The sequence below is a fragment of the Macrobrachium nipponense genome, chromosome 3 (assembly GCF_015104395.2).
Source record: "Macrobrachium nipponense isolate FS-2020 chromosome 3, ASM1510439v2, whole genome shotgun sequence".
Lineage (NCBI taxonomy): Eukaryota > Metazoa > Arthropoda > Malacostraca > Decapoda > Palaemonidae > Macrobrachium > Macrobrachium nipponense.
The window spans coordinates 74,737,860-74,756,192 of NC_087202.1; the positions used below are offsets into that span (position 1 = coordinate 74,737,860).

An 18,333-nucleotide genomic window follows, 5' to 3' on the forward strand; every position below is an offset into this window, starting at 1 on the left:
ATATAGTTACTTGCCAGTTAATTTGTTCAATTTTATTTATGATCCTCATCGGAATTTTATAAATAATTTTCTTCCTTGTTTTCCCACCCCTTCCATATGCAGGAACTCTGACCTGTGAGTGGGCGGGGAGACTTACTCGTATAAACTGGAAGCCATCAACGGTATCAGTGTCTGATGCGGGACACCAGGCAGTCCAAGCTGCTGAGTGTCGCCACTGGAGTACCAGCAACTTCTTCCCTACAGCGACCACCTGGAAGAAAAACCGAGATGAAAATAATCCAATGTGTGACACTTTCAAACCAGTGAAGTTATCTTAATGCTGGACTCTGAAATTTACACAGTCTTCGATCTTCTGACTGCTGTACGAGATTTAACATTAATGAACGGCAACAGGAGCATTTAAATTTTATCCTATCTTCAGAAAGTATGGATTAGAGAAAGTTCTCTTTCAACCTCACTTGTCCCTTCAATAAGAAACTTATCTACCAGCTCATTCACTCTCGTATAGACTAATACTTTCTCTCTCTCTCTCTCTATATACCCCTATATATATATATATATATAGATCTTATATACTATATATAGATAGAATATTAGGTATTATAAAGAAACAAAGTTCCTTGTTTATTGTAATTTCAGTGATACTTTGGAAAGCTCGTTTACCAAAAAGAATGTTCGGTATTTACCCATTTAAAGCTAAGAATTTGCAAGTAGACCCGCCCAAATTACTGAGACTATAATAATATATAAGAATAATATATATATATATATATACATATTATATTATTATATATATATAGTCTCAGTAATTGGGCGGCTACTTGCAAATCTTAGCTTAATGGTAAGACCGAACATTCTTTATTAAACGAGCTTTCAAAGTATCACTGAAATTACAATAAAAGGAATTGTCTTTATATATGTATGTATGTATGTGTGTGTATATATATATATATATATATATATATATATATATATATATATATATACACACATACATACATACATACATACATAAAGACAATTCCTTTATTGTAATTTCAGTGATACTTTGAAAGCTCGTTTAATAAAGAATGTTCGGTCTTACCATTAAGCTAAGATTTGCAAGTAGCCGCCCAATTACTGAGACTATATATATATATATATATATATATATATATATATATATATATATATATATATATATATACACACACACACACACACACATATATATATATATATATATATATATATATATATATATATATATATATTATATATATATATAGGCACGTACACATATCTCCCAACCTCAAGGATCACTAAAGAATCGCAGATCAGCTGCCTCCCCCCTCGACCTATCTAAGGACCTACCATTCTCAAGTGCGAACCACCGGGTCTTGAAATGGCGTAGAGATGACACCCTTTAGTCCTCTCGAGGCGGTGGTCCTTCAAGTCTGCTTTCGCTCGGAGTCGATCATCGTCACACTCGAAGTCGGATAATCTGAACACGTGGATCTTACTGTCACGACCTGAGGAGAAAGTGAATCACGGCATTTACGTAACCTGGTACTACGTACTGTAGAACATAGTAGCACCCAATGAAAGTGGTAAGATTATAATTATCATTTTTATCAGCATTTTGTTGTAAACCATCCTAAAACCAAGAATTAGGAAGCTTTGATAATGTAATACAACGTGATAGTGAAGTAAAGAAGACAGTAAGCTTTTTATCACACGTGACCATTCTTTTCTGTAGAGAAGCTTGCTTCGTAAAGCAAACTGCATTTAAAAATGGCTTAGTCTGGATGCACGTGTGTATGTGTGTGTATATATAGGCCTACCTTGTGAATACTTACCTGAATAAATGTGTGTACCTTACGGACATTTGTCAATCGTTGCTGATTATCATAAGGATACTGTCTCTTGAGATTACAAAGTATTTTAGTTTCAATCTGTCATTTCAGGTAATTTTTAGATATACAGAGGGCAAACTCTTACAAAAAGAAAAATACCTTCTTATTTATACCTAAATAGTGTTACTATTCCTCAAATAAATTTTTTATATATCTAAATTTCCCAATGCAATAAATTGAATAGGTTACCAATAGTTGTTCAATATTAAATAAAGCAATGGGTGTTAAATACGAGTGTAAAAAGATAAAATACTTGAAAAGAGCTTGCTTGTATGGTGTTTTTACGTTGCATGGAACCAGTGGTTATTCAGCAACGGGACCAACGGCTTTACGTGACTTCCGAACCACGTCGAGAGTGAACTTCTATCACCAGAAATACACATCTCTCACTCCTCAATGGAACGGCCGAGAATCGAACTCGCGAACACCGAGGTGAGACGACAACACCATACCAACCACGCCACTGAGGCGCTACTTGAAAATAGCGAAACTTTCATGACTGTTAGCGAATGAAGTTGCCTCCCGAGAAAAGTAAGCGTCAGAATTCTCACCGAAATATCACCAAAGAATAAAAACTCCCGCCTTAAAGGGCTAAGAGAAGACACCGTCAAAACAATTCCTGAACCGAACCATACTACCTTTACTACCCTTTGATTTCTGACCTCATTATGGCCTACTGCCTCTTGTAAAGACTTTCCAGATTTGTCTAAAGTTATTTTGTGAATCATAGCATGACCCTTCTGAATACTGAGGGTTAAATGAGATAACAAGGCATCGTAGATGTAAAAGAAAAATAAAAAAATGCTTTGGCAGAGACATCACGAACTTCCAAGTATCTTCAGATCCGGCCACCGCGCCGGGTCCATCCATTCGAATCTGAACTGAGCAATTTGTCATCGTGAGGTCTCCAAAACTACGAGGTTCCCGCAGAGACCTCCCTCTTACTCCATTGGCTCTCAAACCCTTCTTTTACGCCGTAAAGTTTGCTGACGCTTGTTTACAAAGCCCCCGACGTTTTCCTTTCTCCAGACGTAGCCCGGATTCTGAAAGAGCTCCTCCAGCCGGAAGAGTGGACCGGGAATATTGAGGGAGAAGAAAACCGCCTATGACTGAGAACCTCTGATCAACGGCGCAGTTTGTATGCAAATGGCCGAGACTGGTGTAAGGCCATGCAAATTCTGGCTATTGGGATTTGAGTGTGATAATTTACGGCAGCCAGAGAGATAGAGAGAGAGAGAGAGACTGGATGTGAATGAATACTACGAAAAATACGTAACGATGCCTAAAAATAACGCGCCAAACAAAGCTTATGGGTCTGCTCCCGTCTTTGCTCTCGTGACTTTTGCTGTCTCCCCTTCCCACCTTGCCAATTCTCAGAGCACCTCAAATTACATTACATATTTGTTCTGACAATCTATTTAATAATTCATACACACCTAAATTATATGTGCGCATACACACCTTCTAAATTATATGTGCGCATACACATAATATGCATCCATATACCCAACAGCTGATTTGTCATAAGTTCAGTACTTGCTTAGTTTAAGATTTTGAATAAACTTTGAATCTTTAAAAAACCTTTAAATACCTAGTTTTCCCGGTAACAGTGCATGAGAATGAATTTCCTTCATAAAGAGTTTTTATTCAAGTAATTCCAAGTTTTCCCGGTGCTACCCGCTTACCATTTAAAGTAATAAAAGCGTGCTAAGATTTTGGTTCCAACACTTACTGATAGCGATGCCAATCAATACACTTACTTTCGTGAGTTCAGGTAATGAGAGAGAAAAAAAAAAGCTCTGTCTTATTCATTACTTTGAATCTAAACGCAGTAGAGAAGTTCAGTCTTCATGCATTTTGTATTTCGTTGACTGTTTACCATCTTCGGCCCATAAAAGAGAGAAGAGAGAGAGAGAGAGAGAGAGAGAGAGAGAGAGAGAGAGAGAGAGAGAGAGAGAGAGAGTCCTCCTACTGCTGCGATAATTTGTTGGTCATAAAAGACCGACTCTTGTAACCCTTTTTGTATTGTGAGTATCTTATAATGAATGTTATAGTTTAAATTCCCATCATCTTATATATATAAATATATACATATATATATACATATATACTATACAATATATCACATTTATATACATGTATATATAAGAACAGCTCACCAGGAAGAATCAATTGAGCAAAAAAAAAAAAAATAAAAAAAAAAAAACCCCCATTAAAGAAAAATCTTGGTTCATTTTTGAAACAATTTTCTTTTAGCTATCCAAATGGTGTACACACACACACACACACACACACACACACACACACACACACACATATATATATATATATATATATATATATATATATATACATATATATATATATATATATATATATATTATATATACATATACTATATATATATATTATATATATATATACATATATAATATATATATCAATATATACTATATATATATTATATATATATATATATATATATACATATATATAGATATATGTATATATAATATATATATATATATATATATATATATATATATAAATGTATATACATGTATATATAACAACCGCTCACCAGGAAGAATCAATTGAGCAAAAAAATAAAATAAAAAACCCATTAAAGAAAAATCATGGTTTATTTTTTAAACAATTTTCTTTTAGTTATCCAAATGGTGTACACAAAACTCGCGGAGAAACTTTGGAATTCTGCCCCAATTACTCTAATGAGAGAGAGAGGGGAGATGGAGTTCAGGTACGGCGGGGGAGGGAGACCTGAAAGGAGGTTATTGGGGAGAAGCCGAAAAAAGATCACCCGGTCGATTGCTTGTAGTGAAAGGGAGGTCATACAAGTATTTTCTGGGAATAAATACGAAAGCCATGTGCGCAGTTCATCATATTACCCGGAGGTCATCCATTTTCGTGTCTTCAGGTTATTTTTCAAAATGTCCAGACATTTATATGGCACAGGTCTTGAAATGTCACTAGTCTGCCAGGTAAGATGCCACAGACGACAATGTCCCCGTAAAAAAAAAAAAAAAAAAAAAAAAAAAAAAAAAAATCAAGAGCGCATCGGCACCAAATTTGTGAATGTAAGAATGTAAGACAAAATCTTTGGGAAATCCCAATACACTATTCGATTTCCGTATGCAGAAGGTCTTTGTTTTTGTTTGTTTGTTTGTAAGGTGTTTTTACGTTGCATGGAACCAGTGGTTATTCAGCAACGGGACCAACGGCTTTACGTGACTTCCGAACCACGTCGAGAGTGAACTTCTATCACCAGAAATACACATCTCTCACTCCTCAGTGGAATGCCCGAGAATCGAACTCGCGACTACCGAGGTGGCACGCCAACACCATACCGACCACGCCATTGAGGTGCTGCCGTGGCTTCATGCTGGGATTGATTTCCTCCCATGTTTTATGCGACAGCTATCTGGTCACAAGAAGAGTAGCAGTGGAACAAAATACTTATGCCCGAGAGCCAAGAGAGCGGGTGATACGGTAATGAGATTTATCTCTTAGGCAAAGCGAGGATCGTAAAGTGATTCATGATCACCGTGAAAGTCGCTCCATATGTCTCCACTTCTAATGGTTCCTATAATCGCTGGTCTGTAGCTTCTTTTGAGGTTAGACGCCATTCAGAACTCTCCCCTTCTCTGAGGTTGCGTTTGGCTGGAATAGATAGGGGCGTTCGTTGTCGACCTGCATAATCCACCGAGGTGTGAGAGATGTGTATTTCTGGTGATAGAAGTTCACTCTCGACGTGGTTCGGAAGTCACGTAGAGCCGTTGGTCCCGTTGCTGAATAACCACTGGTTCCATGCAACGTAAAAACACCATACAAACAAACAAACAAACCACGGCATCAGATCCCATTGCAATGACTAAATTTACGACCTGAGAACTGAGCCTTTGGTTTAGGTAACAACTAAAACCTTCCAACATATTACGGTAGAAAAACTTCACACGAAATGGTTTTTGCGCCTATTTTACTCTTGGCTCTCGGCCTCTATCACGTGTCATTGTAGCTTGAAATGAACTCTATAGATTTATTTCAAACTGCTCATGTGATTAGATTCTCATGTGTTGGACGGTAACTCTAGTCTCGACCCTTCTCTTTTATCCGTATTTGGGATGGCTGTAAGTATTACCAGCTCTCAAGAAGGCAGTCATACAAATTTTCAACTCTTTCAATCAATATCATTTCTTTAAAAGAGCGAAATTTCCAGCGTTTCAAAACTTCTTTAAAGTTATTGGAAATTTTATGTACATTCGTAGTATTAAGTGTTGTGTATTTACGTGCATAGCTCTCGAGTACGGCTGTAAATGCAAAATAGTTTAAAGAAGGTTTAGATACTACATAAAAATTAAGCTGGGTTTAGATATAACAGAAATTAACCTAACTGTGATGCACCATTGTTACTGATAAATTCATGCATAAGAACTAAAGTAAGTAAAACTATAAATAGTAAATATATATATATATATATATATATATATATATATATATATATATATAATATAGTATATATCTATTTTAATATAGTTTTACTCATTTTCATTTTATACATCTATTTATCAATGTCGCACATGATGTGAAATTACTATATATATATATATATATATATATATATATATATATATATATATATATATATATATATATATATATATATATATATATATATATATAATATATATATATATATATATTTATATATTAATAGTTTTACTTATTTTCATTTTTATACATCTATTTATCAATAACGCACTTGATGTGTGTGTATGTTTATGCACATAGGATAAACATAATCCAAATACTCTGAACTTAACAACAAATAATATAGACGTGTGTCAGTAATAACTGCTGAATAAGTCGAGCGAGCATAGGATCACTACAGTAATGAAGTGAACCATACCGTATGCAAACGACTCCCTTAATTTGCGTGTAAACTAGACACACTATTTATATCCCTCTTAATGAAAGGGGAAGTTACTCTGTTTAGACACCCGCCATCACAGGATTTTACAAAACCTGATTAATGGTTCACGAGGGGAGAATAACGTTTAATATGGATGCGATTTTAACTGTGTTGTGGAATAACGTAAGCACACCAATATAAGAAAATTATTACTATTATTATTATTATTATTATTATTATTATTATTATTATTATTATTATTATTATTATCATAAATCTTCACAGCGCGAAGGGCTACGTCGGTATTGCTGATATTCTTATTCCACCTCAAGCCTCTGATATTGCTCGACTCATTTTTGCAGATGGAAATTCGAAAAAGTAAAACCCTTCCTCGAAGGAACAAGTTCCAGAGACATCATTATTTTGTCAAAGCAGAACCCGCTTACCCAGATGCATCAAATCGAGCAAAATAAGATGGTGCTTTCAGAGTCGCCATAAACCACAAGATCAATTACATCCACGCGTTTGGACATGCTCTGAGTCGTGTCCTTCGAGTACCTGGGTTATATTTCTATTTGTCCGATCATTGGAATCTGAACATATTTTAAAGATAACGTGGGAATTCTGTCCAAAGCTGGGTTGATTTGCTCCGGAATAATACGTTTAAAATGTGTAGGTACCAAAATTACAGGACAATTCTCACACTATCACTGTAATCTTGATTCAGAACACCCACACACAGTCAAGAATCAAGTCTGAAGTCCATCATTAACTTGCCAAGCAAATTTTTCACAGAACTCAGATCAAATAATTATACCTGAGCATCGAATCACATGAGTCAAATCTCATTAGATTGGATTATAGATTTTGAGCCAAGTAGACCAGATCGAGCACTGGCACCTACTGCAGTATTTCAGTACCCAGTACCCGCACTCTCATCAGACTGATCAACTAGGTTTGTCCTTAATACATAAGGAGTCATTATTGCACATAGCTGGAAGTACTATCTGGCAACACTTACAATCTTCAGGACTTTTAATAATTTAAGCTATACTATTCAAGGGAAATAACAAAAACTGCTACTATGAAGCTCAACATTATACATTTCCAAGCCGACAGCTGTTTCAGTAATTAACTCTGGCCTTCTTCAGGGCTACACTAGATTTACAGTGGAACAACTGATAGATGTTTGAGCCTTAACCAATGACTTTCTTCTGGGCCACATTAGATTTACAGTGGAACAGCTGACAGAAGTTTGAGGCTTAATTAATGGCTTTCTTTAGGGTCACACTACATTTGCAATGGAACTACACTCCATAATATATAGAAAAGCACAGACAAGTACTGATGGAAAACTAGAATTCAGAATGAAAACCACTCCTTAATATACAGACAAAATGAACTGTGTAAAAAATGGTAAGATTTTAATTTTGGATTTCTGTTTCTAAATGTACTTTCATATATATATATATCATATATATATATATATATATATATATATATATATATATATATATATTATATATATATATATACATTAAATAAATGTTCACAAATAATTTTCCAGTATTTTCAATATTTCCAATGGAATTCTTCATTGTTTCTTTGCTATTAAATTTTATAAATAGCCAATTCGTAATTCATAAATGTCGATAAATGATGCAACTCCCTAACTAACACAGATATACAAAATGACACAATCCCGAATGAAGTGAAGCGTTGTATTATTAAAGAGATGATTTTTGCAACAGAATTTCGACAAATGACCATGGTACAGAGTAGAATTTTGTTTGTATGGTGCTTTTACGTTGCATGGAACCAGTGGTTATTCAGCAACGGGACCAACGGCTTTATGTGACTTTCGAACCACGTTAAGAGTGAACTTCTATCACCAGAAATACACATATCTCACTCCTAAATGGAATGGCCGAGAATAGAACCCGCGACCACCGAGGTGGAACGCCAACACCATACCAACCATGCCACTGAGGCACAGCATAGTAACGCAAGTCGGAGAAAAGAAAAAAAGGACTTTGCTGTAACTTATACTACTGCATCAACGAATACACAATAATTAACCTATTATTCTGGGGATTTAGTTAAGATGCCTTTAACCGTGACCACCAAAAGGGATTTTTGTTTGTCTAGAGATTTTTGTTTCTCTGTCTCTCTCGTCCTTTGTCTAAGAACGTGGGTAACTGCTGTTGCACAAAACTGGTTTCATACGGTCTTCCTCTTACCTGGTAGCCTACAAAAAAATAATTTCATTAATCACAAATGCCGAAGGACGCGAAAGACAAGAAAATCCATTCACTGTGAAACAAAAAAGGGGATCATAAAAAACGAGAAATATTTGCCGGGACACAGATGGAAGTTTTGGTCGAGAAGTGGAGGGCAAGAAGAAAAGAGGGAAGAGGTAAAGGGATGAAGTGGAAGGTAGGTAGAAAAGTGAGAGGTAAGGGAGGTAAGTGGAAGGTAGGACAAGAACCGGAAGGCAAGGGAGACCAGTGCCATGGGAGGGCAAGTGAAAAAAAACGGGGTTTGTGAAGTGCGGTGCGGCTAAAAAGGCGCTACTTGATTGCAGTCAGTTTGTGCACGGATGAATTAAGACCACCAGTGGTGGTGGTGAAGTCCAATTAGCACAGAGAGAGAGAGAGAGAGAGAGAGAAAGGGGGAAAATAAAAGCTAACTGACAGATATAGAAAGAGAACAGACTTGGAGAGAGAGAGAGAGAGAGAGAAGAGAGAGAGAGAGAGAGAGAGAGAGAGAGAGAGAGAGAGGCTACTATCAGTGATATTCATAATTTCCAGATAAGCCTCCAGTGACATCATAGCGAATAAGTTGCAAAGATATTGGTCAATGACTGAGGCAACTCACGATGACGAATTACCGTCAAACTAATGACGTCACGGCTCCCTTCCTCAGGAATGAGGAGTTGGGGAGGAGGAGGATCATCCCACACACCGAAAATGTTCGGTAACAATCCCATCCATTTTGTGATGACCTTTAAAAAACCAATAACAAGTTCAGGCTGTTCTTTACGCAAATAACAGACGCGTTATGTGCTTTGCTGCGCCGACACGGAGTAAAGCTGATATGCTTCCCCCACCTGGCATCATCGCCCCTTCCAAATCCTGCGGCCTCTCTCTCTCTCTCTCTCTCTCTCTCTCTCTCTCTCTCTCTCTCTCTCTCTCTCTGCAGACATTGGTCCTCCCTCTCTCTCTCTCCTCTATCTGTCTGCAGACATTAGTCCTCCTCCTCCTCTCTCTCTCTCTCTCTCTCTCCAAGTCTGCTCTCTTTCTATGTCTCTGTAAGTTACCTTTTATTCCTTCCCCCCTTTTCTCTCTGTCTGCGTTTGCAGACATTAGTCCTCTCTCTCTCTCTCTCTCTCTCTCTCTCTCTCTCTCTCTCTCTCTCTCTCTCTCTTTCTATGTCTCTGTCGGTTAATTTTAAATTTCTCTCTCTCTTTCAGCAAAAACATACTGTGCAATCACAAACGAAGCATCAAAACCAAGCCATTCCTTAAGAATACAAAACCCCTTTAGAAATGAAAAGAAAAAGTGGCTCCTGGGAGCAAAAGTAACGATTAAAAAAAAAAACACAAACAACCAGGAGGGTAATAAAACCCATTTCTAAAGAATAAGCCTTCACAGAGTTGAATAATATATAAAAGAGAATCCAATGCAATAATCCGCGTCAAAGCTGCCCCGCACTATGAGAAACGCATACAGAATAAATCCTCAAAAAGATTGGAAGTTCCGAAAACATAACTCTACAGAATAAGCTATCAAAGTTGAACGTTAAGTAGTTGGACTTCTATAGATTTACAAGTCACACAATTACTGCAGCCCCACTCAAAGGAGCCGGTTCAAGAGCTGAATATAATCGATAAATATCCTTTACCAATTCAACCTGGATAGCTAAATAAAGACAAATTCTCGATAACAGCAACAGTAACCATGGTAACGGCAGTTCTCTTCATCTTTTACTTAAAACATTTCGCTGCCTTTAAAGCAGCCTATTACTTCGTTAGTTAAAACGACAGTTTAACCAGGTGAGTTTATATTAAAAATTCATGCTATACATTTGGTAGTATTGTTCTTTTTTATGGTAGTTTGGGCCTGTCAGTGTCAATACAGATATACTGAGTGTAGAGGTGTTCTTTAAAATCGTAGAAAACGTATAAATTAAAAGACTTGGAAACTATTATTCTTCAAAACAGCAAGTTATGGATAATTCGCCCGATACTGGTAATCAATAAACAAACGCATTTACCTTCGAGCGTTTAATTTTTTTCACTTTGGGGTTCATTACTTTACAGGCCTTACCACTTTTTTGTTTTTCTCCACTAAAACAACGGCGCTACTGCTACGCTGTTCATCCACAAATGACAAACCTTTTGAGACGAATGAGACAGTTTTCTCCTGTTCCGCGGTCAGTTCCAGTCAGGACACGAAATCTCCCATTTTCTATACCCACAGTAGCCTTTTCCGCTACTGCCGCACTTTGTGGATCTAAACCATGATTTGTCGCCTCCTGAAGCCCTGTACTTTACCAGAACAGCTGGGTTTATCATCTCCTGAAGAGCCATGACCAATTTTTTTCCTCGCTCAATCTCTCACATTCTCAATCTTCCGGGATTTGATGGATAAGACATTCGAGTTGTCCTTTCTCTCAAGCAATCTCGTTACAAATATCTATATCCACTAACCGAATCATATCTAACCAAGAATAAAACCTGTTGTAACTACTATATCATTTACTAATATTATATTTTTCTTAGAAAAGTAATAGTTAGAGGGATTGGACAGGAAGTAAAAGAGGTGTAATAACATCACTCTTAAAGTACTGATTGCCCACGTGTCAGACATAAGGCCATTCAACTCCTATGCATTGCACTGAATATATAAGTACAATAAACATCGAGCTGTTGTGAGTTTATCAAGTGATGCTAATAAGATCAATTTTTTCTTACCTATTAAAGCCAACAAAATACGTAAATATATACTATATGCCTATTAATTATAAAAGAAATTAAATATAAAAAACAGAGAAAACGAGACTAGAAGAAAGGAATGGGGGGTTTTAATTTGCTTTTCCCATATAGCGTTCATTAAAAATGGCTGGTCTCTTTTATACCGTAACGTGAAATTTTCGGTTCATGTTACGAAAATACATTAAAATGCCTGAAAAAAGAATTGCCGATGTGGTGTACAGTTCCCTCTTACGGTGGATGCCGATATCGTCTTCAGTGTGTCTGAGAGGTATGACTTTTCATTCCCGTGACATCCTGCTCACATAAATCTTTTTGTCTACCTCCACGTGGTCCTCGCTAATCCTTTGGCCTCGCTTCAACCTGTGGATTTCCAGCAATCCTTCTCTTGAGGTCTTTGAGACGTGTGTGTATTTGTATGGTGTTTTTACGTTGCATGGAACCAGTGATTATTCAGCAACGGGACTAACGGCTTTACGTGAATTCCGAACCACGTCGAGAGTAAACTTCTATCACCAGAAATACACATCTCTAACCCCTCAATGGAATGCCCGAGAATCGAACTCGCAGCCACCGAGGTGGCAGGCCAAGACCAAACCGACCACGCCACTGAGGCGCTTCGCTACCAAAGGTAGTGAGTTTATAAAGTTAAGGATGAACCAAATGATTTTTTTGTTCTAACAATTGAAAAGAAATTTTTTGTAGACATTTACCTTTGTACGCTTATTTGCTCTCTTAGAAATTCACGCTATGATTTCAGTTCCCAAACAATGTGCAGCTAATGCATCGTTTCTCATTCGTATGTTCTTTCCTCTTTTGTGTTCCCTTTTACGCAAATCTTTTTCATTATCTTTTGTTATTCCATACTTTCCTACTATCTTTACTGTTAAAATGAGAGGAAATATTATTACCATTTGCCATTTTTTTTGTAATTTACTGGTGCATTCTTTGATTTTCCTACTGACAGAAAATTCACTTTGCTTTCACAATGTCTTCCTCTATGAACTACTCTTGGGTTGAGAGTTCCACGAAACTAAATTTTGGGTTAAATTCCTTCCGCTAAGTATTTTCGATCGCATATGAATCATCATGGCGTCAGAGATGCTAATGTTGATTCCCCGCCGTTTTCAATGTGAAAACGGTTAAAAAGAAAATATGCAATACCAAAAGCATATGAATTAAATGAAAAAAGTGCCTCAAGTTTATATTTGGGGGGAAGGGGGAGTGGCAAAAGCATACAGTAATTGTAGAACTATAAGCTACTATAATAAATTCACATCACCTGTGCATTTGATGTCTAGGCCCGTCCCTTACGACGCTCCTGATTGGCTGTTGATGATAAGTCAATCGCAGGACTGGAGACTCTCAGTCTTTCTCGAGAGTTCACATGGGCAGGATGTTTGTTCCGCCTCTCCTGAGAGATACTTTTAAAAGACGTATCCCTCGGGAGAGGTGGAACATACATCCTGCCATGTAAACTCTGGAGAGACTGAGAGTTTCCAGCCCTAAGATTGGCTAATCAACAGCCAATCAGGAGCGTCGTAAGGGACGGGCCTAGATATCAAATGCACGGGTGATGTGAATCTACTATAGCAACAATAGCTGGAAACAAAATGCAATTCCAGAGGATCAGGCAGTCCTATCGAACCCGTCAGAAAGTCAAACCAGGCACCGCATCTCACTGCGAGAGAAGGATTAGTGAAATCCCCAGATTGAAACAAAGCAGTGCCTTTAGCAAGGAACCCCTCGAGGTATACAGCGTGAACGAGATCAAGGGCTAGAAGAAAGTAGAAACAGGAGATCACCGGACTATAAATAAAGCACATCATATCACAATGTCGTAAAATGAGAAGAGTAATTTGTCTACCGGCAACAATAAAAATGCATATTAGCGAGAAGACAATAGAAACACAATATTCACACTAAACGATCCATCATCTCTTAGTATCAGTCAGAACATTGAAAACTCGTCGACTTTTTTACAACAACAACAACAACAACAATAATAATAATAATAATATAATATAATAATAATAATAATAATAATAATAATAATATGCTGGAAGTAAACCCTCTTTTAAACATGTTTTATTAAAAGTGATTGCTGCCTCAGCAGCATTTATTTTTATAAAAGTTCTTCTCTATTTTTCTAATTATTGTTTTCTCGTTGTTGCTTAAACTGGTGAGCAACGCACCGAAGGTTGACATATCTCAATTAGGTAATAGTCAAAGAAGATTGGATTTTTATTAGTAAAAAATTCCAGTGGGGGTAGTCAAATTTTCGAGTAAAACCCGTAGAGTTCATTGCAGGTAGAATTGATATTAAATTTTTTTCTTTTCTATTCTTTTTGTGGGGCCGCGACGTTTCGTCTGAAAAACCTCATATACCCGAAAATTTGACTACCCCCACTGGAATTTTTTACCAATAAAAATCCAATCGCTTTGATTATTACCCAATTGAGAGATGTCAACCTTAGTGTGTTGCTCACCAGTTTAAGCAACAATGAGAAAAAAAAACAACAACAACAACAACAATAATAATAATAATAATAATAATAATAATAATAATAATAATAATATATCTATCACTTATACTCTAACTTTATACACGATCATTTGGAATGTTAAGATACCAATTACAAAGTAAATGCTTAACACAGATTTTCGCTCTTTAGAAACACTTCCCATCATCAGGGCTTCAATAAGATTAATCTTATTGTGAATAAAGAGAAGAGACGATTTCTGGTCTTCTCGCTACCCTGTTTTTTAGCCAATACTTATCAGCGCTCTCCTTTCTGACCAAAGTCAGAAGTGTGAACCATCTTAGTCTACCTTTTCTTCCACAACTAATTTGTGAAAAAAGTACGCGACAAAAAACTCTCTCATGTTAGTTCCAAACTCGGATAAACGAGCAGAGTTGGGCGCAAGGAGGAAAAAAATGAGTGACTGAAACCAATGACAAACCAATACCAGTCTGGAACTGAATTGAATTAAGGCCAAAGACTAAGCACTGGAGGACCTATGAGGTCATTCAGCGCTGAAACGGAAATTGACAGCATGTAGGTTTGAAAGGTGTAACAGGAGGAGTATTAAGTATATCTTAGTTTAACCAGACCACTGAGCTGATGCACAGGTCTCCTCCTAGGGCTGGCCCGAAATATGAGATATTTTTACGTGGCTAGGAACCAACTGGTTACCTAGCAACGGGACCTACAGCTTAAGTGGTATCCAAACCACATAAATCAACTTCTAATCACTAGGAACAAAATTATCTGATTCCACGTTGGCAGAGCGGGGAATCGAACTCACAACTACCGAAACGGCAGGCGAGCACGTAAACCATTCGTCCAACGAGGAACTAGTAACAGGAGGAAAACCTCAAAGCAGTTGCACTATGAATCAACTGTTAGGAGAGGGTGGAAAGTAAGATGGAAGCAAGAGAATGTGAAAGGAGGTAAAGTAAAAGGAACTAAAGGGATGGCTTTCTTTTGCCCTCATGACTGCTGACTTCCACATTGTGGGTGCTGGATATTCCTGACTAGGGCCTCTATTATTTCATTGACTGCTGAGTCTCATATTCTTGCCATGAGTCTTACAGTAAATCAATTTAAAAGTAGGAGCATTCGAACAGATGTACATAGCATTACACATACCCACAATCAAACATATGTACCTTCAATATGACATTTCTTACCTTTATCGACACGCAGAAGTAAAATGCCGTGGGCCTCCACGACACTCAGCTGCTTCACTTGAACGGATTTGTCGAAAATGGGGCGATGCGCGACTCCCTCTGTGAAAGAATTCAACAAATTAATCTAAATTAGACAAACAAAAGATAAATATACATAACAGTTATAAAATAAACAGCAGTGGTGCATAATTATGCTTAAATAAAGATAAAAACGCAAATACTCTGCGTGAGGTTTGTTTGTTTGTATGGTGTTTCTACTTTGCATGGAAATCAGTGGTTATTCAGAAACGGGACCAACAACTTTAAGTGACTTCCGAACCACGTCGAGAGTGAACTTCTATCACCAGAAATACACATCTTTCACACTTCAATGGAATGCCCGAGAATCGAACTCGCGGCCACCGAGGTGGTGCGCCAACACCATACCGACCACGCCACTGAGGCGTTCACTGCGTGAGGTAAATATACTAAAGTAAGTTCTTCGAGTAAAAACTAAACAGGTCTTGAATTCACTTGACAAAGAACCCCATGTGTATTGGTGCCAAGACTGTAACTAATAATAAATTTCAATAAATCTTCTCATCAGCTGGTTTAAGTATAGAACAATGGCGACGGACGCAAGCAAGCCCCAGCTCTAAGTTGGATTAATGGAGGTAAAGAGCTCTAAAATTCCTTATTAACTTCAACTAAAACTGATAAAACATTCTGCCCTCGAGTTTACGGCGGAAACTAGAAAAAAAAGTGTAACACTTCAATTTCGAGTTTTGGTTCCCACTCATATCACAGAAAAGTTCAAATAACAAAAATCCCAGGAAAGCAGATTTAATGGAATGTGTTTTGGTTAACATATTAATCATGACGTGTTGTGATTATAATGTTTTTCTTTCTCTTACCGCAAGAGGCATTTAGTAAACGGCATTACCTGCCAAGTAACGCACCACTCAAAATTCTCACTTTTCCAGCTACGAACGTGGAATTATCAGTAATTCAAGTAGGCGGAGGACTACCAACAGGGTGTCCATAAAGTCCTAGTACCATTGCAAGTGTGAAATACTTGTAATGGTACTGGGACTTTATGGACACCCTGTACAGGTTGTCAATGAAAGCACACACGGCTCTAAAAAGAGAAATTGCTGAGCTTTATCACATTCTAGTTTGAACAATTAAAACACAAAACACGGGGAGAGAGAGAGAGAGAGAGAGAGAGAGAGAGAGAGAGAGAAGCGAGGTGGGGGAATAAGTGCATGACACCATTGTCCTTCAGCTTTCAATATCACGGCATTGGATACAAGAAACTTTTAAAATGCGTCAACACGGAATGACAAAGATGCCTCATAAAAAAATACAACAGATCTCAAGTGTACTATAGCAACGCTCACAAAACGAAGGCCATGACTCAGGAGGTGGGAACCAGACAGTAGTACTTCAAGAAATGGCATTACAACCGCGAGAAATGGCATTACAACCGCGGGTGCACTACTATAGTAGATTCACATCAACCGTGCATTTGACGTCTAGGCCAGTCCCTTACAACGCTCCTGATTGGCTGTTGATAGGGCAATCACAGGGCTGGAAACTCTCAAGTCTCTCGAGAGAGTTCTCATAGGCAGGATGTATGTTCCACCTCTCCTGAAAGACATATCCCTCAGGCGAGCTCTCTAGAGAGACAGAGTTTCCAGCCCTGTGATTGCCTTATCAACAGCCAATCAGGAGCGTTGTAAGGGACTGGCCTAGACGTCAAATGCACGGTTGATGTGAATCTACTATAGTACTAGTTTTGCCCGAAGAAGCGAAAGAAACCAGAGGCCGACCAAAATGTGGGAGAACCTTTCCAGCGACCATAAAACAAATAAAACGAGCAACCCGGAATAATAACGCACCAATACGCTGCACTAATAAAGAACAAGTGCCTCACACCTTCGGCATCATTCGCCTGGACGTGCTGGTGCCATAAACCCAGAGGAAAATTGGGGAAAATGGCTCCCAATTGATTCGGATGCCGGGTTAGGAAAAAGGTGCGCCAACAACAGTACGGGAAAATGTTATAATAATGATGCAACTAATTTGGAGGAATAATAATAATACTAATAATAGTAATCATTTTATGGCATCGTTAAACAACATTCCGCATTTTATACCACTATTTCTCTACCTTTATTCCATTGTGTAGAGGCTGGTTCATTTTATATTTCCTATGCACATTTATCAATGCCACAGTATACGCTACTTTCCCTAATGTACCCAAATTCATATGGATCAAGACACAGTGGCTACAACTCACTGAACAGGTTTTCACAGAAATGCCAATATGTGAGAAGGGGAAGAAAACAGAGCTGCTGAGACATGAGACTTACAAAAACATACCTAAAGGATATAAAGTTAAGTGTATCTTAGTTTTACCAGACAACTGAGCTGATTAACAGCTCTCCTAGGGCTGGCCCGAAGGATTGGATATTTTTACGTGGCTATAGGAAACAATTGGTCACCTAGCAACGGGACCTACAGCTTATTGTGGGATCCGAACCACAATATATCGAGAAATGGATTTCTGTCACCAGAAATAAATTCCTCTGATTCCGCATTGGCCGAGCCGAGAGTCGAACTTCGGCCCATCGGATTGGTAGTTGAGCACGAGAGCACGAAAACCACTCGTCCAACGAAAAATTCCTAAAGGATATAAAAGATCGACCAATAAACAAATCTATATAATTGGATATTAAAGAGTTGAGAAGAAGTCGGGATATTTCGACAAGGAAGCACGAACAATTTACAGGAGATCCGTTACATGAAATATATCGCGTTAAAAACCCACATTAATCAATGT

General features: G+C 37.7%; 1 protein-coding gene across 1 annotated transcript in view; it reads right to left on the minus strand.

The window, feature by feature from the left end:
• LOC135221821 (GTPase-activating Rap/Ran-GAP domain-like protein 3) overlaps positions 1-18,333 on the minus strand; it is a 967,251-nt gene that overhangs the window by 13,872 nt on the left and 935,046 nt on the right. The window contains 3 exon segments of the mRNA XM_064259719.1: positions 137-250; positions 1,354-1,511; positions 15,510-15,608. Of these exon segments, the coding sequence (XP_064115789.1) occupies positions 137-250; positions 1,354-1,511; positions 15,510-15,608 (371 nt within the window).